Source organism: Sceloporus occidentalis, unplaced genomic scaffold (assembly GCF_023333645.1).
Source record: "Sceloporus occidentalis isolate IW3139 unplaced genomic scaffold, rSceOcc1.0.p SCAF_178, whole genome shotgun sequence".
Taxonomy (NCBI): Eukaryota; Metazoa; Chordata; class Lepidosauria; order Squamata; family Phrynosomatidae; genus Sceloporus; species Sceloporus occidentalis.
The window spans coordinates 255,631-282,036 of record NW_028317158.1 but is presented as its reverse complement, the minus strand read 5'-3'; the positions used below and the strand labels follow the sequence as shown (position 1 = coordinate 282,036).

The 26,406-nt window shown below is 40.8% G+C and overlaps 1 protein-coding gene across 4 annotated transcripts in view; it reads left to right on the top strand.

The window, feature by feature from the left end:
* Positions 1-26,406, top strand: part of LOC149278853 (corticotropin-releasing hormone receptor 2) — a 74,761-nt gene that overhangs the window by 23,813 nt on the left and 24,542 nt on the right. For 2 of the 4 annotated variants that reach the window (XM_089501657.1, XM_089501655.1), the window contains exons 3-4: positions 22,962-23,047; positions 25,443-25,549. In XM_089501657.1, the coding sequence (XP_089357783.1) occupies positions 23,009-23,047; positions 25,443-25,549 (146 nt within the window). In that variant the 5' untranslated portion in view covers positions 22,962-23,008. The remainder of the gene's footprint in view (positions 1-22,961; positions 23,048-25,442; positions 25,550-26,406) is intronic. The other 2 variants (XM_089501656.1, XM_089501658.1) reach the window with 1 other exon arrangement.

Here is a 26,406-nt window from a genome sequence, read left to right as displayed (position 1 = left end):
GCGGCCGTAGGTAGGGTAGGGGCCTGGAGCTGCAGCTCCATCAGCCCCTAAGTCAATGCGGCCTTGCCGTGGTCCGGCCCACCGGGCAAATGCCGGGCCTGCTTCCCACCCATGCAGAAGCCATAGGTGGGCCGGATCTTCTAGGATCTCCCCAAGAGAAGATCCATTGAAGTCTTCACCTCCTTCAGTACATAGTTACATAGGCTGAAAAAAGACATGCGTCCATCAAGTTCAGCCTTTCCATGAAGACTTTCTTAGGGGGAGTGGGGGGCCAGAAGGCACACACCTCTCTCTCTCTCTCTCTCTCTCTCACTCTCTCACACTCTCACTCTCTCACACTCTCTCTCTCTCTCACACTCTCACTCTCACTCACTCTCTCACTCTCACTCTCTCTCTCACTCTCTCACTCTCTCACTCTCTCACTCTCTCTCTCTCCTGGACCTACTAACTCTTCAGCCAGGCTGCATTTTCCTGGCTGGGGTGATGAATGGCTAGCAGGGCTCGGGGGGACCCGTTGCACACAGCTTTCTGACTTGGATGAATATTAAAGAAAGCCGGGGTCCTGAGCCTTCTTGGTGTAAAATAAGAAGTGTAAAAAGAGATCGCAAACCCCCCCCCAAAAAAAAACGCTTAAAAAAAAATAAAAATGGGTGGGCTCGGTCCTATATGCTAATGTTGGCCTGGCCTCTGTAATGGTGCAAGTGAGTGAAAACAATCGTGATTCCCCTCCTGAGTATGTATTTTCCTACAGGGCAGGCTATTTCAGCGCTTTCTGTTCTGTTGTTTTTCTTGCCCTATCTAAATTAGCGGTCACTCATTTAAATAGCGCCATTCTATTCTGCAGCGTATCTCTGTAGCAGAGCAAATTTTAGATTGTTTTGACTCCCTTCATCGCAAATAAAAATGCTCTTTGGTTCATTGTCTTTATTGCTGTTAGAAGAAATTGATAAGATGACATCCAGTTCCTGTATAAATTGCATTTTATTGCAGCTCCTCCGGTTTTCATCTTCACCATCATGTTTTGATGCACAAGGTCAGGAAAGTTTACTTTCCGTCCTCATGGCTTTGTCCGCTGTTAGTCTATCTGTGAGTAACTCCTAAGGGTTCCATCCAAGAATAAATTAACCTTTGGCTCTACGGGGAGAAAAGTTATCGATCTGTTTTTGTGCAGAAACATTGTCAGTTCCGGCGTCTCTGCAGCTTCTTACTCTTACTTATTTTTATATTTTATATAATTTTTATATAATATTTTTAAGTTGTGTTTTTATATTTATATTTTATATAATTTTTATATTATATTTTTAGACTGTATTATTTTTATATTTATATTTTATATAATTTTTATATTATATTTTTAGATTGCGTTTTTAAGTTTATATTTTATATAATTTTTATATTATATTTTTAGACTGTATTATTTTTATATTTATATAATTTTTATATCTAGTATATGTTTCATTTTAAGTTATTCACCAAATTCATCGCCAGGACATTTCATGTAAATGTACCTTCGTTTCCCATGATGCCTCGATGCGGGTTGAAGTTGGAATCCTGCTGTTGGCCCCAGTAGGAAGTTGTGTCCGGCTTTCTGGGCTCTCCCTGCGCATTTTTAGCAGACACGATGGGGCAGAAAGATGGCAGCTCCTATGTAATGCAGACGGCTATTGATTACACAATTCTAAGCGTTAAGCCACTTTTGTATTCTGACTCTACTGTTAGAAACTTGGTAGAAAATTCTAATTTTATAAGAATAACATGAGAATTTTGATATATATATTTATAATACCATTACATACTTTTTTCATAATTTCAAAAAAAAATTGTAAGCATTCCTATATTTTGTGCAAAATTGCATTTATTTGCTCCATAATATCTAGATCCATTTTAATCCATAACAGGATACATGGGAAGGGGCCCCTCAACACAATGGGGCCCCTGGGATTTTCTGTTAACATTCTTACATGTTGGGAATCTTCTTACATGGTTACATAGTACATAAGGTTGAAAAAAGAACTATGTCCATTAACCCTTCTACCTAACCTTCTTGCTCTTGATCCAAAAGAAGGCAAAAAAAATCCCAATTCAGCAACTTCGAATTCTGCCATCAGGGGAAAAACTTCCTTCTCGACTCCAAAAGGCCATCGGATTTCTCCTCGGATCAAGAAGCTCTAAAATATTCTATTTCTGTCTTGCTCTAGATAGCCAGACATGTTCTTAACCCCCCCCACCACGCGCTCCGCTCTCCTACTACCCAAACACACAGTTGAAGGAACGTCAACCACATCAGTTCTGACAAAAAGTCATTCAATCCGTTCTAACAGATCCGGGGTTCTAACCCCCGGAGAGCACAGACGTCTCGTGCGTTCTGCACACCTCAGCATTAATTCTTAGACCGCGGACTTCACACTTAATGCAAACCGATCCGCCAGCCTCCCCAACGTGCCTTCACGGCTGACACTTGATCCTATTCCGCATCTCGCAACGAGTCCCTGTTATTTTGACTCCAAAAAGTCCAGGGGTTCAGCCTAATGCTTTCCTTTCTAATCCATACTCCCTTTCCTGAGCCCAGCAAATACCCCCCCCCCCTCGCCGTCGCCTTTAATTATGTCTGGAACCCTCCGTTACGGTCTCCGATATTAATGCTTCTGGTCTCTAAGAAATCGACATTTAGGACATTTTGTCTTGAAAAACAGCGTTCTCCCTCTATATAAATAACCCTGTTAATGTCACCGTTAACACCAACGGAAAAAGAGAATTTTAATGTGTTCAGTAAGTGCTCGATGGATCAAATATTGCCGGCCGCGTCTCGCCCAGTTTTGATGTAAAAAACGTTAAGTGTTGCTTTTTCTTTCTTTCTCTGCGGCGCTGAGATATCGAACAGTTTGTAAGTCGGTCGCTGACACCTGTAGAAGGTCGGATTGTGCCGGTCTTATCACCCGGAGTTAGATAGAAAAACGTGAAAAAAAGTGAAAGAACGTTGGCGCGTTTGGTTAATTGATTTATATCATTGTTTAAAAATATCTCATTAATTATCGAATCTAATATCTATTCTGGGTTCCCACTCCAACCATCACATGCTCGTTAATGTATGTTAGCTGCGTGGTCCCTTTTCATGATGTTCCTTTGGCGAATACATGGGGGGGGGGGTCTGCAGATTGCCCCCCATATTTATTTGCCCCCTCCCTGAAGTATACAGCTGTACACATATCCATGCACGTGATATACGTAGCACCTGGCTCTGTGAACTCTGTGGACAGGGGTGTTTAAAGACCCCCGTGTGCATGTACCGCAAGCACTCCCGTTTATTTCAGTGAAAGTGCTTTCCTGCTATTGATTGGCTGCTTTGAGCAGCCAATTAGTGGCAAGAAATCTCAAACGCAATGAAGAGGCAACAATTGTGTTTTTGGACCAAGATCCATACATGATAAGGGGCCCCTGGGCACAGCTTGCGGCGGGGCCCTGGGATTAATACGGACATCTGCAGAAGGTCTTATCGCCCATCGTTAAATCGATACAGAGACATTAAATTCCTTTTTCTGTGTCCTGAGACCGAATTTCTCATTATTGCGAGTGGAAGGCTTTTACAATCTGGCAGCGAAAAGACAGCGTTTAGCGAGTGAAATGGATTGTAATTCATAAGTATTAATTTCAGCACCCCTCCCCCGACCTCTATCAGTAATTCTCAAAGAATCGCAAAAAGTTACATCTTTGGAAAAATCCGTTTTTATTTATTTTTTGTTCATTGCTTGGTTGCACAATGGGAATAATCAGCAGATATGATTGATGGGTTTTAATGGGGGCTGTGGATGATTAAAGGTAAATTGGATTTCTTACACACCTGATGACATGTTCTCCTGCTATATATATATATATATATATATTAGCTTTTATTTGTAATAGATTTTAAATCGATATTTTGATATAGGACGTCGTGAGGAAACATAAAATGCAAAAATGCAGCTTTTGAACGACGATTTCATTTATTGAAGGTAAAGATTTAAGGAAAACCTATATCAGTAAAGAAAAGTAAAAGAAAAGGCAATGAGTGTTTTACATCAATGTGGAGGAATTTTAGCCTCTCTTATTAGCAGAATTGTTTTAATTCAGCCACATTGGGGGGGGGGGTTGTTCGCACATGAATTGCCTGTTTAAATTATGCCGTAGCATCTCAACCCGATTCAAGTCAAGACTTTGACTCGGCCTCCAAAACCTTCATTTTGTTTCTTTTGAGCTATTCAGAGGTGGACTTGCTCGTGTTCTTCGGATCATCGTCCTGCTGCAGAACCCAACTGCGCTTGAGATTTAGGTCACGAATTGACGGCCGGACGTTCTTCTTCAGGATTCCCTTGTAGAGAGCAGAATTCATGGTTCCATCAGTCGCCCAGATCCTGAAGCAGTAAGGCAGCACCAGATCATCACACGACTTTTTACCCATCCGTCCACAGAATATTATCCCAGACGTCTTGGGGGTCATCAAGATTTTTTTGGGCAAAAATGAGACGAGCCCTGGTGTTCTTTTTTGGTCCACAATGGTTTTTCGCCTTGCAACTCTTGCATGGATGCCATTTTTTCACAGTATCTTTGCGGAATGGTGAAAACTGAGCTTAACTGAGGCTAGTGAGGCCAGCTCTTCTTTTTATGTTAGTCTGGATCCTTTTGTGACCTCTTGGATGGGTCTCCAAGGAGGAGCCCCAACAAAACCTAAGCAAAGAGCTCGGAATTTTCACTTGAACTTTGTTGTTTTAGTTTTTTTCCTCTTGGCCACTCCTGGGAAGGTTCACCACCATTCCATGTTTTCTTCATTCCTACAAAATGGCTTTCACTGTGGTTCGCGGGAGTCCCAGAGACAAAGCTTTTTCCTTTTATACATGTATGTATAATGTCAATAATAATAATAATTAATAATAGTAATAATAATAATATTACTGTAGTTCCCAATATGGCCAGTTGGCGGCATCCTCGTGCATTCACTATATTCTACATGGATGAATCCAGAAAGCAAATCAATTATGGCAAATATATGTAAATCATGATTTTTGATCACCAGCCTCTCTCATAAAATTAAATTATTTAGAATGTTTTGCACAGTTAAAAAAAAATCACTTTTACACATGATTTCAAACTTATTTAAGACCTTTACATAGACATACATTCAGCTGATTTTGCCCAACCGGCCAAATCAACGCACATTTCCGTCGATGTTCCGTTTCGGTCACTGTAGAAATAGATGGAGCTTCCTGTATACATACATATAATTATATCACGAATATTAAATATATCTCAACTAGACGTCAACATTCCACTCTAATTTGAGTTATATGATACATCGCTTAATTTTATGCTCCATTGTTTTACTAGATTAATGATGGTGGAGGTGACCGCTTGACCTTTCCCAACCCTAACTGATCTCCATTAATGAGAGCTACTTCAGACTCTCCAAGCCAGCCTACTTTTAAGCTTTCAAGCAGAATTATCTCACCTGGTACACGGACCTAGACGCTCACTTGATAAATTAACAAGATTGACAAGCAAGAAGCAGTGGGTCACAGGGAATATTTTATTTTTCGACAGATGATAGACATTTCCCAGAATCCTTTGTTCCTCAGCCCACCAAATCATCAACAGTTCACAAATTTTGGCAGGTTTGCAGTTGAACTGCTTAATTATCTCTGAACGGATGCGTCATGCGTCGGCTGCAAACAGAGCAATATGGAAAGGTGGTTTTTTTACCTATACAACATTGTAATGTTTTGTTTTCCCTCTTATGTACTTAGTATTTTAAATAGCGGTGCATACATGTGATCTCCTGGTTCTGTAGTGTCTTCTCCAACGCTCCCTGTGAAGACTTCAGTGGGTCTTCTCTTCGGAGGTGGACCAAGAAGGTCAAGCCTTCCCTTGGTTTTATCCTTGATGGAAGGAAGGGGGTGCATATCATTTTGGTGAATGTGGCCCCAGAAGAGGAAGACTGAGGACCCAATGTTCTTCTGTAGGCTCAGGCACCTTCACCTACAGTCCCAATCTGGCCATCTGACATACTGGGCAAGTGCCTGGTTGGCCATTGGCCGGCATCGCTCCATAATCACGCGATCAAGCTAAGTGATGTATCCAGCTTTCGGCCGCTCCTGAATCATTAAATTGCCAGGGCCGCCTCATCATCCCCAATCCAGCCCTGTTCACCTCTCGTGGTTAAAGCACGACACCTCGGGGGGGTTTTAATCTAAAGCCTTTCATCTATGAGTCAAAATCTACATTTAAATGAACCACATTTCACATACGTAGGAAGGTTGAGTAATTCTACAATAGTACAAAATGGTTTAATCAAAATACTATATCTAATCCCTTACAATAAATAGGATTTATTTTAGGTTCCCATGTTTAATTTTTTTTTAAAGAATGGCTATTGCGTAATCATTTATTAGTATGCATCAGGAATGAAAAGATTATTTTTACAGTATCCTTAATTATCAAAAAATATTGGTTACAGTATTACTCTAGAGTATGATTTTACATACATATATATACCTCCCAATCGTCTAAAGAGGGATAGTCCCTTTTTCCTCCCCTGATGTCCTTCTTTTCTAGAACGTTTGCTGGGTATGAGGGTATCACTGTGTTCTACAGCCTTAAAAGTCACAATAATATATGTAAAAAAAAAAAAAAGCCAAAAAAGGGTTTTATACATTATGTATAGCCACCCCTCTAACCACCATCCAAATGAAAGTACCCCTCTTTGGCCATCTCAGATACTGGCAGTTGTGTTCGAGGTCTTCTTCTTGTTCTTGTAATTCTGTTTTTTCTCACAATGTTTTCTCAGCTGTGAAAATATTTTAAGTATTATTTGATCGCCTCGTGGTTTCGAGTTCCATTTTGTAAGGAATTCGAACACATAGTTCAACATGTTGAGTACCGGTGTCGATTTTAATAATGTAAAAACTCAATCACAGGTGAGGAGGGTCAACAAATAAAAAAAAAAAAAGACAAATCCCGTAAAGTCTGCAGGTTAGAATACACGCTCCATTTAGAACTAGATTTTTAGGGAATCTTTGCACCAAGGACATGTTTTTCTGCACCTGAGGGCAATTCTCATCCTGGTAGCGAAGCCCTATCCCTACAGACCATGGACTCCGCTGTTACCATAGCCTATAGGAAATACCAGGCTCATCAATCCCTACGGGGCGCACTCATTAAACTGCAGCTATTCCATTAACGTCATTAAAACACAAGGCATTGGCTGAAAGCCTGGACACCTTGTAAGCTAAACTATGCTTCTCAACAGTACCAGTTTTCACGGTCCTGATTTTCAGGTAGCTGTCCCATTGTTCAGGTTTTGCGGGAAGTAGGGAGCCTGGGCTGATTGAGAAGATCCTCTGATCTCCCATGGCTGGCCCAGGAAGCTGAACTATCCATGGGGGTCTATACTGTTGCAGCACAGACCTCCATTGCCGCTCCCACATGGCCTGCTTACCCCGCAATGAGGTCCTTTGGGGAAGTTGGGTGGCGAAGCTATGCCTCTGGTTCTGCCCACTTGTGTTGGTAGCACCACCCCACAACCCCAACACCGGCATCCAGATTTGGAGGATGGGTATATTGGTGGGTATGACAAAAACTCAGTAGAAATGGAGCTGTGGGTGGGATGGAGGGCAAATGTAGAGAGAGGATTCTGATGAAGCCCCTTCAAGCATTTGGATTAGGAAAAAAGTCAAATATAAAGTAACACTCACGCATTAAAGTGCCAACAAGGGCCGATATTTACCCTAAACTCTCCATCAGCTAACTCTTGAAACATAAAGACTCTTTTGCAAAAATTATAGAAAGTGGTCTAATAACCATGACAACCAAACAGAATGTTTCAGCCAACTGGACCATTCCATTGCGTGCAACCTCCCAAACATCTAAGGTTATAACTTTTTACACATTGGATCTTAAATATTCTTAATGCCCACTTTTTTCCCCCCTAAACCAGAAATATCAGTAAAATTCAACATATCCAACATAAGGATTTTAATTTCTCATGGAGATTGTTCATTTAATCTATAATTAGATGTTGCAATTTGTAACAGTAGCTTTGCATTTTTTAAGATTTGTTACATCGCCTGAAGTAGCACCACCTTTTTAGGGCTAAAAATGGATTTATAGTCTTGGGGGGTCTGATTACTAGAAACGTAGACTAACGTAACAAAAATATATATATTCGAGGGAGCGCGGTATACAAGGTATTTGTTTGTAGCCAAGCGCGTCAGACGTCTCCGTACACCGCGAAGACAAGATTACGGAGAAGGCGCATCGCACCGTGGGCACCGAAATCTCATTATCCCTTTTTTTTTTAAATATTCAGATGGTCTAGAAAATAAAAACATAAATGACTGTGAGAAAAAAAAGCTTGAAGCCAAATTCAATCAGAGAGCAGCATATAAGTTTAAAGCAAAATGACTGACGAGCAGAATGAATAAAATTGCAGAGCGAATAAGGACAAGAATGTTTCCCAAATCAAATCTTACCATGCAGGTTACCGGAGGAAGGTTTTCAATTAAATTTATAGCGGACCAATCACTTTTACCAAATCCCACATGTTACGCTTCTTCTGTACTCGAGATAAACCTATGTAGCGCTCTTTCATTTGAAATAAACTACTTATGCATTAGAAACCCACCTAACGTGAATGCCATGGGAAATAACTTTTGGCAGGTTTGAAATAAGTTTAATTTGATTTTAATTAATAGGGTTTAATTATGCCAAAAAGCTGCCCTTTAAACTCCGGCTCAGGAAGCATCACTCCTACATTTATAGTATAAATATATATATATATACAGGATATGAAGCTTGTATATATATATATATATTTTTTTTTATTATTATTATTATTTTTTTTAATTTTTTTTTCTGGGTTTGACCCGGAGTCTCCGAGAAAAGCACTGCCCCCCCATATCTCTGGCCAAGGGGATTGGTATTTAAATATGCCCTCTCCCCGCCCACTTTCTCTTCTATTCAAGCCTGCGTGTTGATAGCTCCACCTCTATGTGTGACTAGCCATGCCACCATGCAGGGATAGCCCCGCCCATATAGCTATCTACACCCACCCCTCACAAAGCCACTTCCCCAGGGACATTCCCAGATGTGTTTATAAGCCAAGATGCTGAAATCTATTAAATTATCATGACTTCCATGCTGACATATGGTTACATTTATAAACTAATTTTTTTGTATTAAAGATATAATCGCTATAGAAACCTTTGAGATTTTTTTTTACTGCTCAACATGGAATTTTATCTTCCTCTTCGGTTTAAAAAATCCTTTTTCTGAACATTTACCTTTTTTTTTGCAGTCAGCCGCTGGCAGTTTTGCCACATTTTGGCAGCCTGCCGAGATGCCCCCTTTATACTCGAGTCAAGTGCCGGATGATCTGACTTTATTATCTGCCCTTTTGGAACAAAATAAAAAAAATGTTCTTATTTTCAGAAAGACTTATTTTTAGCTGCTTAAGGGCAGCGACTGAATCTTGTTTACAAAATCCTTTACATTGCAGCTACTCTTTGTCGAATTTCGTTAACTGTTTTATATTTTATTTGTGTTAATGTGCGTTTCTTTGCGCTCCTTTATAAAAACTTTACATAAATAAGCAGTGTTTACAAAAACAAGATGATCTAGATCTTTTGTTCCTGATGTTTTTCGAGTCGGTGGATCTATCCCCCAAGTGCATTACGTGCTACCTATTTGATATTGATTTCTGCCTCAGGCTATTATTTTTAAGAAGGGAACTGTTGTGGCTATAGCATAACTATACTCGCTTATTAGAACACCTATAGCTTAGTGGGGAGGAATAATCAGGAAGTTCGGGTGGCGGTTTCCATGGTAAACATATAACGGTGGGGTATTGGTTTAATCAGTGTGAAGAACTGGAGATTTCTTTACAGAGACGGCCTGCTTTCCAAAATAGTTTTTATCTCGGAGGCCATTGAACATGGACTCCGGTGCACATTACTGCATGCTGATTGGTTTTTGCGTCTTTTAGTTATTGGAGTTAGAAAATGTGACTTCACTCCCCTCCCCTTGGCTGCAGCTACACAAATTACTACCAAACAGGAAGCATACTTAAGTACACTTCCTGTACATCCTCTGCAGCACTCCAAATAAATCCAGTGGGAGCCGAGCTCATCAATGTTAAGTTAGCGACTGGCTGTTGCTTCTGCCTCGGTTTCCAGTGGAAGCAAAACTTCCATTGACTTCAAAGGAAGTTCTACAGAATCTATACAGGAAGTTTACTTAAGTATGCTTCCTGTCTTCAGCAGGAGTCGCCAAGGGCAGGAGGAAGATCATAACTCCAATAATTAGGGAGTAACCCACTGCTTTCCATACATTAAAACGCATTGGAATCCATGTAATAATCATGCCACCAATACTGGCGATTTATAGTCTGGAATATGTTTCCCTTTAATAAATACACAGAGTAAGTTTCTTTTCTGTATCACCGTGTAGCTTTTTCATATTTTCCTACACGCTTTCCCCGAAGATGATTGAAAAATAACCCTTTTTTGCTGACCTACAGACTGAATTTTAAGCTCTGGTGATTTCCAATCAAATCCACCAAGCAAACAACACGAAAAGTCCCCGGCTTGCGACCAAAGACGTGAATAGATCAGGGTCGATGTATCCCTTTTTTTCACGTTTTAAACAAGCTGATCATTAATAAAAAAAATAAAAAAAAAATACAGAAGGCGTTTTAACTGCTTTATGGGTTATTTGAAATTGAGTTTTTTTAATTCACTGCATGGGCAAGTTAGAAAAATTCAGCATATTTAATAGAAAAGGCAAAGTCACAAAGTTGATTAATATGTAATTTAGTGCTTGGCTACAAATTCCTATGCTGCTGTCACAAAAATGATGAAAAATGTCTCTTGTTATTGAGTCTCTTTTATTACATTTTTTTTCATGCTTGTAAGATATGAATGAAGTAGAGAGGATTTGACATAGTGGTGTTAACATACGAGAAGGATCAGTTTTAGTGCTAAGTGAGCAGCGAGCGTATATTTTATATAGTGATATATATATATATATATATCTTCAAACTTCCTCCTCTTGTACCAAAGGTCTAGGACAGGGACACCCAACCTGCGGCCCTCCAGCTGCTGCAGGACTACATCTCCCATAATGCTCTTTCAGCTAAGGGGCTGGCTGAGGAGGATGGGACATGTAGTCCTGAAGCAGCTGGAGGGCCGCAGGTTGGATGCCCCTGGTCTAGGATGAGAAATCTTGGGTGCATTCAATACGCTAGTTTCCGGTTGACCTTTTAGGACAGTTCCGGCAGCGTTGTGTGTCTCATTGGCCAACTGCCCTGTCCCATTTCTGTCAATGTTATCAAATTCACATAAAATGCAGGAAAACAGGCTCAGTGCAGCGGCTTTTATAAACTGCGTGACACCATGTCGTCTGTCGTTGTGGATGTGATGTCATATTTTACAGTGTGATGTCATAAGTTGTCAGATATTTTATGATAGAAAACATGTATTCCACATATTCTGTATTTTACATGAAAACAAAATGGAGTCAGAGCCATTTTATTTTACTTAATCATATAGTGATTATTTCTTTTTGTCCTTGTTCTCTCTATAATTGAGAACAAAGAAGTACTCATGTATATAGATGTTTCAGTAAGTATGATACAATTAATGTTATCTTCCATGAGAAAGTTAAGGAGTAGACGCTGCATATCCTTGGGAACGTAAATTCGTATGGGGGATACATGGTAAGTCTACCAAGTCCTGAGTTACTATCTAGGAGGTAACACCTAGCGATAAGGGTGACCAAGGATAAATTCCAAACATATATGTAATGGTTTTAAGTTAATTCTTAGACCAGAGCGTCTCTCACAGGTAAAGTAAGAAATTACAACGGTGTAAATATGAGTAGAAATTCTAATTATAATGGGTAAAACCCACCGTTATGATTGGAGAATTCCAATCAAAAGGTGGAGGCTATGATAATAAGCCCTGTCTTTAAAAGCTTATGTCTTTAATAAAAAAAGGGGGGGACCTTAAAAAGATGGCACCCTGAAACGGACAGACCCTGACGGATTTATTCACCAAATTTTCCCCAGAGACTTGGAATCTTAAGATTCTGGCACCATTTTTCACTCTTGGAGTTACTTTGAGTTATAACCTATATAACTGGTAGACAGTTATATTTTTTCCACTTAATTTCTTGCCACTGAACCTGGATTAATTTCTACAAGGACCGGTGGGATAACAGCAACAAGTGGTGGTAATTATAATTGTTTTATTATTCTGAATAGAGATGAATTTTGTTTTCTTCGTATAGAATTCCCTGTTTCTGGGAAGTACTATATTGCATTAGTGATCAGCTTTCACAAAATCCTGTCACAATTTACGTCCCAGAATGGTCCAAAGAATCTAGAGGTGCCTTCTTCATAGGTAACTCTTATCACAAACATCTTCTCCGGGACCAATATGGAAATATACATTTCTTTGTCTAATTAACATTATCGATTACTACTGTAACGGACTAAGCATTAGAGTGAAAACACTTCTCAAAGACGGGGTTCTAATAAAAAATGTGTTTTGCTCCACAATCTTATCCTCACTCCTAAAAATGTTGAATGAGGTGTTTAGTTAATACCTTGGACAACATTTAAAGGCTCCTTTTGTCCTGTTCCACACCGCGAGCTCCATTGTTCCGTTTAATGGTCTTTTCCTAAAATAAAATAAATATTTATAGGCAAAATAGTTAAATATAAAATAACACAAATCTTGAGATTCATCTACGGCTACGGCTAAAATATTTTGTTGCATTCCCAAAACCAAACCAAAAAAGCTAAATAGACGAATTCATCTTTGCCATTTGCTCAGCTTTGCAGAATAAATCCAACGCTAATTGCACCAATTTTGGCTCTGGAGACTCGCTGAAAAATGTTGTTTTCTCTTGTCCTGACAAGAAGAGGACGTCACCGGGCTGTAAATCACAGATACACGCCATTCTTTAATGCATTCCCTTTATAAATATTGTCATGTAATGGATCACCATAAATAACTCTCCCGTGTTTGTGATGAAGGTCGAGATATGTAAGGCTTAACCATTTTAGTAGCCTGATGGGGGAATAATTCATGGGCACCAAGAAGCACTTTTGCCACCCAAAAGTTGAAAGTGCGCTCTTTCTGCTAAACCTCAGAAAAGTAAGGTGATTATGGAGAATATGTGTTATTTTGCTGAGAGTTCGGTACATGTTAGTGCGGCTGAGAATGGTTTATATGTTTGAGTGTACATTATGCTGGTGAAAAGGGGTCTGTGTGAGTGTGCTTCATGTGTTGGTCTTACAAATGGTCACCCACTATTCCTTCATCCTTTCCCCCTTTTAAATCATGTAAGTTTTATACAACACGTATGTCCAATGACTGTATTTGTTATTGAATGGTGACTTAGAATGAGCAGAATTCATAAAAACACTTTGTTAATGGAAAGATAATGGGGGGTCCCTGATTACCAACCACGTTCTAAGTCAACCTGTCACCGATAATGCACTTGACATTAATTAATAATATTGTGGGCATTTATCTAAGCCGCTGAGCTACTTCCTGTTTTCTGCACCAATTAAAAGCAAGGTCGTCAAATGAGCAGCCAATCAGGAAGGCGAGTTCAAATGCGTGCTGGAATTTATCCACTGTTGACCACGTATATGCAGTAAAATGTATGTCCAGGTATTTATTGCAAATATATAAGCTATCATGCCTTGGGATCTATGTGTAAAGCAGCTTTTTATCCTTCAGTTTTATTTTAACTGAAGTTTATAAATCCCCAAGCGTCGCAAGAGAAATCTCTGCTACTTTCCATTCTTCTCAGCCGTTTCTACTTGTGATACATCAGAGTAACCTGTGTCTCTATGTAAAATATATTATATCTCAGTAAAAATAGATGAAATGACCTTTTGTGCGTAATTTTAATATTTTATTTTAGGTCTCGGTGTCCAGATGACAATCTGATATAATTAAGTCATTTTTTCCATTTCCATTCTCTTGGGGTATCATTACTAGAACGTCCTTGCGATTTAAAAGCGACTTTTTCAATCAATAATTCATGCTTTTCAGAATGAGTATTGTGAGGATGATTTGTAGTATGCCCGAAGCCCTACACAAATCTGCCCCAGAAGGACCGGTCCAAACAATGCCAACTGCTCTGCCTAGCTGTAAACATAGGGGGGCTAAGTAAAAGTAATGTAAGTGTCATAGATGTCCTAAATATCATGAATATCCATATTATTTTAAGACACCCATCTCTTTATGAAGATACATGATATGATGTCTGGAGCGTCCCTTTAAAGACACTTGACACCACCAACTTAATTGAGTGCCCAAAATGCGTAACTGTGCATTTATCTGTGTTTAATTTTGCTCATTGATCATTTTACACTTTTGTTGGTCAAGAAAGTCACTCTGACTGATTCCAGCTCAGAGCATGATGGAAGATTGTGGCTTACCAGCCATGGATCTTCTGTGGGCCAGACCAAAGACCTTACAGTTTATCCAAGACCAGATTTAGGCACTTTGGGCAGAGGAGCAGTTAGACAAAAAGGGCCCTTCTTGCTCCCCTCCTGCAATGTACTTACTTGCCATATCCACTGTTTGCTTCCCAGACGTCCCTCAAAGCTGGTCCTTCACGCTCCTTCACTGATGCTGCCCACAGTACTTACACAGCATGGCTTGTAGCTGCCTCTGACATTGGGCACTCAGAGGTGACATAATTCTCACGCAAACAGTACAGTGAGGGAGTGATAGGCCACATCCTGTAGGTATTGTGCTATGTGGATGAAAATGATGTCACTTCCTGGCACGCAGTGTCAATGAGAAAGCTACAGGCTGCAGTATACAGGCTGCAGTGCCTACTGAAGTACTGTGGCCGGTAGCCCCATCATTGTGCTCTGTGCCCCGGAAATGACATCACTTTCTAGTGAGCCGTGTCAGCGACGGAGCATCATTACCAGTGCATGCATCAGGCGCGGGCCCCTCACAGGGCAGGGGCCCTGGAGCAATTAACCCAGCTCCGTCTCCATCCCATGTATGGGTTTAATAGGAAGAAGCAGAACATTGTGCTGATTAGCGAATGTGCCCCAAGTCAGCATTTTCACAAACCCTAGTCCTTTTATTTAAAAAAATATATATAATTTCTCAGTGTTCCATATTTTAATTTGTTTACAACTTATTTTCCCTTTGAACAAAAAAAAAAAATCTGCACTAGCTGTCGTACTAATTATTATGTCATAGAAAAACTTGTTTCATGCTTAATTAAACCAGAAGATATCTTCGGATATTCAAATGTCACCTGCCTGAGACAGAACATTCTTCTAATGATATCTTTGTGATACACTAATTTCTCTACACAGTTGTTGGCGCGTGGGGGGGGGGGGGGTTGTAGGGCAGCACACAATAAAAAAACAAGCAAATTAACAGAATGTGCCAGAACTAGAACATAAGCCTGAACCGCACGTACAGCTAATGTTTAGACAACGATCTCAGGAACACTCTGAAATGCATCAATACACATTAGCTTATAATTCTGTTTTAGAATGTTTATTGACATAGAAAGAGCAAGCAGAGCAAGTATTGCCTCCAAACAAACTGAGACGACGTTGGGTGACAGCGTGTCTCCGACGCTGAGAGCTCTAGCACCATCTACAACGTTGTGTATGTTGGCGTGTCTCCTGTCCAGCGGCGTGTATCAACAAATAATTAAGTTGCCCCGCTAACCTCCACCTGGTGGGGTTTCTTTGATGCTTTCTCTTGATACACATGGCATCAGAATTTAAGGACAGGTTTGTTATTTGTCCCATCTATTCTGCCCACTTTTTCCTTCCATTAAAGCTTCAGATCTTGCTTGGTCTTGTCTTATGTTCCGAAAAGCCTTATACCTATACTTTGAAGGCTTCATATTTGCCTTCTCTTGTCTTCCACCCAAGCAATCTATGTTGAGATAGTTTAGTGTTTTCGTTGAGTTTTATCCATGCACATTTTGAGTAGTTCTTTGCTCTCACCTTAGATTATCTCTGGTTTTCTGGAGATGGCGTCTCCATTACGCCAGATGAGATCTCACCAGAGATCTGTAAAGAACCACCTACCCCTTTCTACTGCTAATCCCTGTCTCTGTAGAGCCTGGCCTGCATTTACCACCACTTTGTACCAAAAAACATCTGCCGTTGTGTCATCTGGAATCACTTATCTCGTGTTATCAGAAAACAAAGTTCCATGCCTCTCTTGTTGCCGGTAACTTTGCCAATGAAGACATCTGAGAGATTATAAAATGTGTTCTATAATACTTATATGAACCAGATAATATACCTGGGAACTCTCTGAGTTAGGCCCGGAGAACACCCAAATCCTCTGGGTCGCGGCAGCGGGGTCCTGACACTCCCCATTCCCCATCCATTTCCCCTGTGATGCCAATGGGAACCCCCCCTGACATAAGTGGGACCAGAGCCGGCCTTAGGCGTTGTGGCGCCCTGTGCGGACTACTCCTCTGGCGCCCCCCCTCACTACCCCCCCTCTCTGCCCCTTCAAACTACCGCCCCTCAAACTACCCCTTTAAACTACCCCTCCCCTCTGCCCCTTCAAACTACCCCCCCCTGCCCATTCAAACTACCCCCCCCTGCCCATTCAAACTACCCCCCCGTCCCTTCAAACTACATCCCCCCTGCCCCTTCAAACTACACCCCCCCTCTGCCCCTTCAAACTACACCCCCCCTCTGCCCCTTCAAACTACACCCCCCCTCTGCCCCTTCAAACTACACCCCCCCTCTGCCCCTTCAAACTACACCCCCCCCTTTGCTCCTTCAAACTACACCCCCCCCTCTGCCCCTTCAAACTACACCCCCCCCTCTGCCCCTTCAAACTACACCCCCCCACTTACCTTGTTACCGGAGTCCTGCGGTGAGAGCGGGAGGCGTCCGTCTTCTCGCTCTGCCGCGGTGCCGGCATTTCATGTTGAGAGCCGGAATAGTCCGGCGCTCAACATGAGATGCCGGCACCGCGACGGAGTCACGGAGAGTAAGGGGCGCCGAGCGGTTGCCGAGAACTTCACGAGCAACCGCTCGGCGCCCCTGACCGGAACTTAGATTAAAGCATCGTTTTTTTTTAAAAACTTTATTTAACATGAATGATGTTAAATAAAGTTTAAAAAAAAAAACACACAAAAAAAACGATGCTTTAATCTAAGTCCCGGTCAGGCGCCCCTGCAACCATGGCGCCCTGTGCGGTCGCACAGGTCGCACACCCCTAAGGCCGGCCCTGAGTGGGACCTCCCGCTGACTTCGGCAGGACCGCCCACCGACATCAGTGGGCAGTTCTGGCCGCGTCCCGCAAGGGCAGGCTCCGGTTACCCACAAGCTCCCAGTTATGGTTACAACAGTGGATCAGAGTCAAACAATGAGCTGCCATGTTTTATGGCAACAGTTAATGAAATTTACCCATTTCCAGAGACCTACCCCGAGTTCAAAAAGCAGAATTTTGATCAATGCTTGGGTCGGTGGCTACTAAAAAATATAATTGTGCAATTAAATTGTATTGTACGTGCATTTTTTCCAATGTTTTATCTTGTTTCTCTCACTCAAGTTGAATGTAGTCAATGGACAGGGGCCGTCAACTGTCCCTTTAAAGCACAAAGGCATAAAAGTGCCGCACAGAGCCGACAGCATCTAATTTAGTCCGACTACCAGATATATTTCCATAGTAAGTGATGCTTCTGCTTTTTAGATTAACTTCTCTAAAAAGCACAGAACATGACAGATGAAGCGTGTTTTTGAATCTGATAACACTGTCAATATCCAGCAGATGAAAGCGTGTTTTAGATTTGAAAATAAGGATGATTCTTGAGCGCGTGTCAGGCTGAGGATCAGAGTTTTCGTTTTTAGGAAAGAGAGGAAGCAGACAATAAAATAAAAAATATTAATTTTTATCACAATAAGCTATTATGTTCTGTGCCACACAATATTTAAAATATATAATCATAGTAGTTTCCCTTGATACTTGGATCCCTTTAATTATACAACCAAAGACAAGGTCACCCACCGAGGCAGTTTAATATTAATTAAGGGACACTCCAATGTCCCTTAGAGCCTCACCAACGAAGAATGCATATTAAAGACCCGTGTGGTGCTTTAATATGCATTATTTAAGTAAGTTACTTTAGGAGAAGCTGCAGTGCAACGTCACCACTGTGGTCCCAGTTTTGCACCAGCGTTTGGCTCCTTGAAGCAGCCAATCGGTGGCAGAAAAGTACTCCCATTGAAACCAATGGGAGGATTTTCTATGTAAGCACAGGTACGTAGAGGGGTCTCATTAGACTCCCCCCAAGTGAGTATACCATGTGGGCACAGGAAGCAAAGATTCTAACAGTCTTGTTTTTTGTTAGACTAAATTGATAATTTAATTTTAAGATGATTTGTCCTGTTCACCGATCTATACACTATACAAAAATAATATAAAAAAAACAAAATAAATATGTTAGAATCCCACTTTATATGAATCCCATGGGAGCAGAAATGTTTACTTCCTGTTCTCAGGATCTGGGTGATTATTCTTCCCCATTAAGTTATCTCTCTTATTGTAAGTTGCTGATGGTTATTGATTGGTTCAGGCAGCCTTTGTAAGTGTTGGGGAAGATAAAGGAGAGATGATATATGTAACTTTAACAGGTTAATGGAGCCAGTGGGGTACTTGTGTGTGGGGGTACTCCCGAGTGCCACTCATCAGTGGGATGCCACACAGAGGTTCCAAGTCTCCTAGAAATTCCTTCTCTCTCAATGTCTCCCTACCTTCTCTGCCAACCCCTTCTGTGTCCCCGTCTCCTTTCCCTCAGCTTCACTTCTTCTCTTGCCTCCTCTTTCTTCCTCCGCGTCTCCCATCAGCTCTGTTTACCAGGGCTCCAGGAGTACTTCCGCAAAAGTGCACCATGTAGACAGCCTCTCCCTCATTCCTCCAATCGGGAGAGAGGGTGTGTGTGTGTGCGGGAGCCCCGCCCCTTTGAGGAAGCGATCTATGAGGTCTGGTCAGTGGAGCCGATACAGGGGAGAAGCCAATGACGAAAGAAAACTAAAGAAAGAAGAAAGGAGAAGAAGAGGCAACAGGAAAAGTGCAGGAAAGGAGACAGGGACACGGAATCAGTCGGTGAAGAAAGTAGGGAGACATTGAGAGAGTGTGTGAGAGCATGAAAGAGAGAGAGTGTGCGAGAGCATGAGTAAGAGTGAGTGAGAGTGAGTGAGTGAGAGTGTGAGAGAGCATGAGTGAGAGTGAGGGTGCTTTTACATTTTAAAGTGGGGGGTTGCCAAATATAGGATCCACCCTGGGGGCAAATGCTCCAGGTACGCTGCTGAATGACACCTTTGCACCTTCTTTAATTCTGTGTACACAAAAAGAAAAGAAGATGAGATAAAAATGACTGATGCTGTCTTTGAGTTGGACTTGGAGGTCGTAGCTCTCCTCTGAGTAAAAGCTTTTGAACATCAAGCAATGATTTACTTTCCATAGTGAAAAAAAATAACCTGTGATTCACAGAAGAGTGATGGGTGTTTAATTTGATGGAATGTGATGACATTTTATGGGCATTATAATTAGCCAGAAAAATAGTTTTTTTGTTCCAATCATAGTCTTTTTTTTTTTATAGCTGAATATCTCAGCACAGGGTGAAGTGGCTGTTGGACCGTTGCTCCGAGCAAGAAGAAGATACATGCCTAATATAAATAACTATAATTAACATTGCGCCACCATGTTTTGATTTTGTTGTAATGTTCCTTTAGAACCTCCGATGGTTGAGGAACTTTTTACGTTTATAGCTTTGAAAATCGCGACATTCTCTTTTATATAAGGTAGTTAAGTTCATCCTTGAGATTTATGATGCTTTGGATACTTGAAGTACCTGAGTAAATGAATTTTAAAGTCGTCATTAGAGTCTGGTGATAAATGGCTGTTGTCCGCTCCATGGTTGTTGCCAGAAACTGTCATACATTTCATATTAATGTGAAAATCAAGACTAGGAAGGATATTTTATTTTTTTTTAGAAGTATTTTATGGGCTTCTTATCAAGGCAATTTCATTTTGTGACTTATCAAACTTCCTATTTTCTTTAAAAAAAAAAAAAATTCAGATTAAAATAAAAAATACTGCTAAGAAAATAAGCAGAATGTGTTGATAAAACACAAAAGTGTAGGATTTATCTAATTTCTTTAAAAAAAAAATAAAAATGAAATATTCAGATAAAAAAAAAAATACTGCTAATAAAAATATTGCTGTTTTTTAAAAATAAAGTAAAAATATGAACTGTGTACTAAAATGTTACAGCTTACATTGCTTTTTAACTTACTTTCTACAGAACTTTTAGGTCAATTTCCTACTATTTCCTACTCACTCCCCTTAATTGGACTGGCTCCACCCCTAATTGTAGCTAGCCCCACCTATCACAAAACCACGCCCCAACAAAATAAAGAGCTCCGGGTAGCCTAAACTGGGAAATTCCAAACTATAAAAATAAATAAAAATACCCAAATAACAACACTTCAGGGTTTTTTTACAATTTATGGGAAATCCGAATAAAAATGATATAATTATTCAGTTAAAGTTAAATTGAATGATGAAAATGCCATTTTATTTTTATTTAAAGTGGATAATTTAGAGAAAACTGCACTCTTTTATGTACTTTTGTTCTAGCCGTTAAATCTAAATTATTTCCAACGACAGCTATTAAAATAATATTTGCTTTGGTGAGATATTAAGGGCTCCGTTTTCTCATCAAAGCACTATATTAGGACGTTAATCACATTTGCCCCAGGAATTGAAAGTTGTAAGTGCGGAAAAATCAACACAAATGAAAAAAATAAAGTGAAAATTAAATCTCAGATGAAACCATAGCCGATATGGAAAACTATTTTTAACCCGTTTAGGACATTGAAAACAATGCATTTTGAGCCTGTACATGTATGGCCTTTGTCATTAAGGGGTTAATGTTTGATTTTATTATTTAGATTTCTATTTCCAGCCCTGACACCAAAGGCAGCCTAGGTATGAATCCGATTATGCCATAATTTCCCATGATCCCTCAGCATACCTGGCTACCACTGGAGCCCCCCTTGCGGCTACCTGGAGCCCCCCCCCCTTGCAGAATGCCGCCAGGCCTACCCATTGACATCAGTGGGCATTCCCGTCGAAGTTGTTGGACTTTTTAATTTTTTTTACCATTATTTCCAATTTTTTCTGAGCATGACATTATTTTGTATGAATAAAATTGCTAAAAATGTGATTTTTATAAAACACATTTATTCACAATTTTACCATTCATAAATTATAAGATATGTTTGTTAACTTGCCCCGATTTGACAATCACCCCAAATTTTTATGTTTCTTTTTTTTTACCCTTACCTAGCCCTAATCCGATCTAATTAATTCCCCACCAACTACACCATATATAATAAAAATAAAAGATATAATAAAAATGACGTATAAAAAAAATGAACCCCTTTTCCAGACCTGCCATGCATTGAAGAGATCTGAGATCTCAGAGTTTTATAGAACCGTCTTATCCTTAATCATAATTACCCGCAATATCAAAACTTTCATTTTTTATGCGCAATTTGTTTGTCATGAACAGCCCTTGGTCCTTTTTTTTCAGGGTATTAATAATGTATTTTTCTTATTTTCAGCCTTTCTATTAAATTATGTATCTTTAGCAAATCACATTGTTAATGTAGGTTTTGCGTTCCACTTATTACAGAATTTACCGGATCCGTTGTGTTTTTCTCGTTTTTTTTCGTCACATGTTGCGTTTCTTCTCATCTGAAAATATCGATAAGGTTACTTTATAATTAAATTCAATACAAATGATTGTGTCGGATTCATAAACCCGATCACTGGTGTCGGGGAAAAGTTAAAGGTGTCTTCCGTGTTCTGATGAGCGGGAAAGTGGGACAGTTACCGCCTGCTGGCTTTTTATGAAGTATATCGCGCATGTTGTGATTTGTGGCCATGTGATATTTATACATCGCACAGCATATACGCCACCCCTGTAACAAGTGCCTTGCTTATTTTCACAATAGTTTCTTTGTGTAGAATGTGAAGCGAAATTATAAAATGTAACTTTGATTAGATTATTAAAAGAAACAAAGTAGCAAGAAACAAAAAGCTGGCAGGTAGCTGGGTAATCGATACTTTTATGGCAAGAGATTACAAATTTTGGCTTTTGTTTTATATATATTTATATATTTGGGTGGAATATACAACAACTATACAGCATTATAACATCAGCAACATATAAAACGGATGTCCAAGGGGCCCCATACCCAACGCACTCACTGCATACTGTTGGCCATAGGACTACGAAGACCTGTGATGACGTAACATATTGCCATGTCCATGAGCATACCATTGGCTACCAGAAGCTATCCCCATTACGGAAGATTGGCAGCATGAAGGGGGCAGGAGTAGCCATACATGAGGCAGAGCCAGTTGTACATAGGGGCGGGACTAGCCGTAAATGGGCAGGGAGTAGGAAGGAGAGTGGGTGTGGCCAAAAATGCTTGAAGAAAGAAGAAACTGACCTGGAGTCCTGGGCAAGCAGCTCTTCACCCAGAGACTCCGGGTCCAACTCGGCAATTATTATTCACGGGTACTAATAATTTAAAAGAACCATCCTGAGATTATTCTGACTGCTCATAAAATGGGCAAAAAAAGCCCAATAAGAACCTGGTAACAAGGGGCAGACGTTGCTAAGACGTTGCTAAGGGGCAAAACAAAAAGAAGGAAGTAGATTTTAAATATAATTTTCCTGCCAGTTATTGGCTGCTTTAATCAGTTAAAACCGGTGCAGAGAGGGGAACGGAAGGACTTGGGAGGATATTTTTTGTCTCCTGCCGGGTAAAATAATGCATATTTTAGGACTCACAATGTTACTGAGTTCCGTGCGTCATTTTGTCATTACAGGGAGCGTTTACAGAGAGTGTTTTGAGAACGGAACCTGGGCGTCCTGGATGAATTACTCCCAGTGTGTGCCTATCCTGGATAATAAGGTTTGCCAATGCGTGTTATTATTTTATTAGTCTTTGGAACATAGTGATGTGGGTTAAAAAAAGGCACAATTCCATCAAGTTCAGCCTTACTCATCGTACGTCATTTGTTTTTAGTAACACTCCCCCCGTCGGTGTCTTCTAAATCTTTGCTTTTTCACGTCATAGAAAGGAAAGTTAACCTTTATTTTTTTAATACTTTCATATTTTGCTTTTTAATATATTTTATGTATTTTTTATGATATATATATATTTACACACAGTAGGTATATCTGTAGATATAATTGTATTATAATTGTGTGTATGTATATATATATATATAATAAATATTATTATGTTATCCTAGAGTTGGATGTGTCCTTCTGCGTCTTGAAATATTATTATTATTTTCCATATGACATTCACTCTAAAAAAAAATAAAAAATCAGTAAATGAGTACATGACATTAAAAAACCCAAATCATGTTTTATTTTGAGTGAATTCCCTTTTATCTTTTTCTCTGACACATCGGAATCGGCACAGTTTCAAAAATTACAAATAAGAATGTGAAGAAAGGATAGAAAATAAAAAATGAGTTCAAAAATCCAGTTTTGATATATAAATAAATAAACTGAGTCTCTAGAGCCCTGGGACTCCCTTGTATCCATACCTGGGAACTTTTGGGCTCCGGCTACCCGAAGCCCACCCTTGCGGGACGTGACCAGGTCTACCAGCTGACGTCAGTGGGTGTTCCCACTGCCATCGAGGGCGGTCCCACTGATATTGGTGGGCAGTCCCGCTGATGTCAGTGGGCATTCCTGCTAATGTCATGGGCACACCCCCATTAAAGGGGCAAATGAGCTGGGAGTGATGCGTGTCAGGACGCAGTTCCCGCGACCCGGAGGATTCGAGTGTCGACTGCTCATATCCAGCTACCATTCTGAGGTCCTAGAAAAGAGGGGCATCAGTAGTGGAGAGAGGGGCATCAGTGGTGGAGAGAGGAGCATCAGTGGAGGAGAGAGGGGCATCAGTGGTGGAGAGAGGAACATCAGTGGAGAAGACAGGGGCATCAATGGAGAAGAGAGGAGCATCAGTGGAGAAGAGAGGGGCATTAGTGAAGGAGAGAGGGGCATCAGTGGAGAAGAGAGGGGCATCAGTGGAGAAGAGAGGGGCATCAGTGGAGAAGAGAGGGGCATCAGTGAAGGAGAGAGGAACATCAGTGGTGGAGAGAGGAACATCAATGGAGAAGAGAGGGACATCAGTGGAGAAAACAGGGGCATCAGTGGAGAAGAGAGGGGCATCAGTGGAGAAGAGAGGGGCATCAGTGAAGGAGAGAGGAGCATCAGTGGTGAAGAGAGGAACATCAGTGGAGAAGAGAGGGACGTCAGTGGAGAAGAGAGGGGCATCAGAGGAGGAATGAGGGGTTTGGTTTATAAAGTGGGACTTAAGCAGGGACCTTTAGGCTCAAAAGACACTGGAATTTTCAGTTCTCTACGTAAATTTCCTTAAAGATGTTAAAAACTCTATGTGGTTCTTTAATCAAACCTAATTCAAATTTCACACCTCTTTTTTAAAAAAACACCCTCCCTACCATTAAAAAAAAATCAAAACAAAGTTCAAGTCATTTTTTTCTTTAACATAAAAAAACACATTCAAGCCTTTACCCGGAATTATAATTCAAAGCATAAAAAGTCCCTTATTTTGTGTAATTCTACTCCAAGTTAATCCAGATCATAATTTGAAATTCGGCAACCATTTGCCCCGGAGCCTCTTTAATCAGCCGCACTCCTCGCAGCTCGCGTTTCTGACACTTAAAGGAATTATCATGTCTTGAGTTATTAAGCAGGTGAATTAGTCGCATTATCCGGGACTTTCTCGGTTGATCCTTTTGACATTTATTTTCAAATAACTTAATTTCCCTTCTAATTAAACACGAAGCGATTCATGTTTCAAGAGCATTTGAACATTTTTGAGTGTTTCTCGGAGCTGCAAATGCAAATTAAAAGGAGATCAGAATAAATATAAAAACACAGAATCTGCCGGCAGATCGGCCCCATCCGGCCCCCGTCTAGTCGCCCGTTTTTCCTGCTGTAAAGACTCAAACCTTAATCAGTCGTTGGTCTCGCCTTAGATTCAGGAGCCGTACGCCTATCCCATGCATGTTTAAATTCACCGTATTAACCTCTACCTCTTCTGCTGGGAGGCTGTTCCACCTTTCCTCTAAGCTTTCCTGCCTTTACGTTTCTGATTAAGATCCGTGGTCAGTTTGCTACTGTAACCAAAATAACATGTACGGGGCTGTTATTATCAGATTATGCCCAGCGTAGGAAGATCATTACGGTTTCCTAAACAAATTAAATGTTCTCTAATGTTGTTGCAGAATTGTATTAACATAATCGTGTTATCTGCTTGTCTTTAGAGGAAGTATGCATTGCATTACAAGATTGCACTTATTATCAACTACCTGGGCCACTGTATATCGGTACTCGCGCTTATCATCGCCTTCTTACTTTTCTTGTGTTTAAGGTAAGTCAATACTTTGATTATTATTATAATTGTTGATACACTTTGTATTCCATTAAATCAATAGCTATGCTGGTAAGGAGATTATCTGCAGAGGTTTTCAATGGATACTGGAGGAACTCCTTTTTGCTGGGGTCGCAACTGGGTCCAAGCCCTCCACTCTAGAAGGGAATCGCCTGTGACTGCTCCTTTAAAAGCTGCTCGCCGCGGGTTAGCAGCATGGAGAGTGCAGAGCGCACCCAACTGGATGATCTCTCAAACTCTCCCTCCTGCATGCTGGATCAGTCTGCATTGATGGAGAGAGACACAGGCAAGCTACTTGGAGGCTAGGATGGCACAGGCAAGCAGTTTGGGGGCTAGAATGGCACAGACAAGTTGGGGACTAAGATGGCACAGGCAAGCTGTTTGGGGACAAAGATGGCACGGGCAAGCAGTTTGGGGGCTAGGATGGCACAGACAAGTTGGGGACTAAGATGGCACAGGCAAGCTGTTTGGGGACAAAGATGGCACGGGCAAGCAGTTTGGGGGCTAGGATGGCACAGACAAGTTGGGGACTAAGATGGCACAGGCAAGCTGTTTGGGGACAAAGATGGCACGGGCAAGCAGTTTGGGGGCTAGGATGGCACAGGCAAGCTGTTTGGGGACAAAGATGGCACGGGCAAGCAGTTTGGGGGCTAGGATGGCACAGGCAAGCTGTTTGGGGACAAAGATGGCACACGCAAACCGTTTAGGGCCAAACTTGGCACTGACAAACTGTTTGGGGGCAAAGCTGGCCCTGTGTGACTGCCCCCAAACTAACCCATATTTTTATATCATTTTCATTTATTCTATGTTTTCACATTCTTTTTAGGGTTATTTAT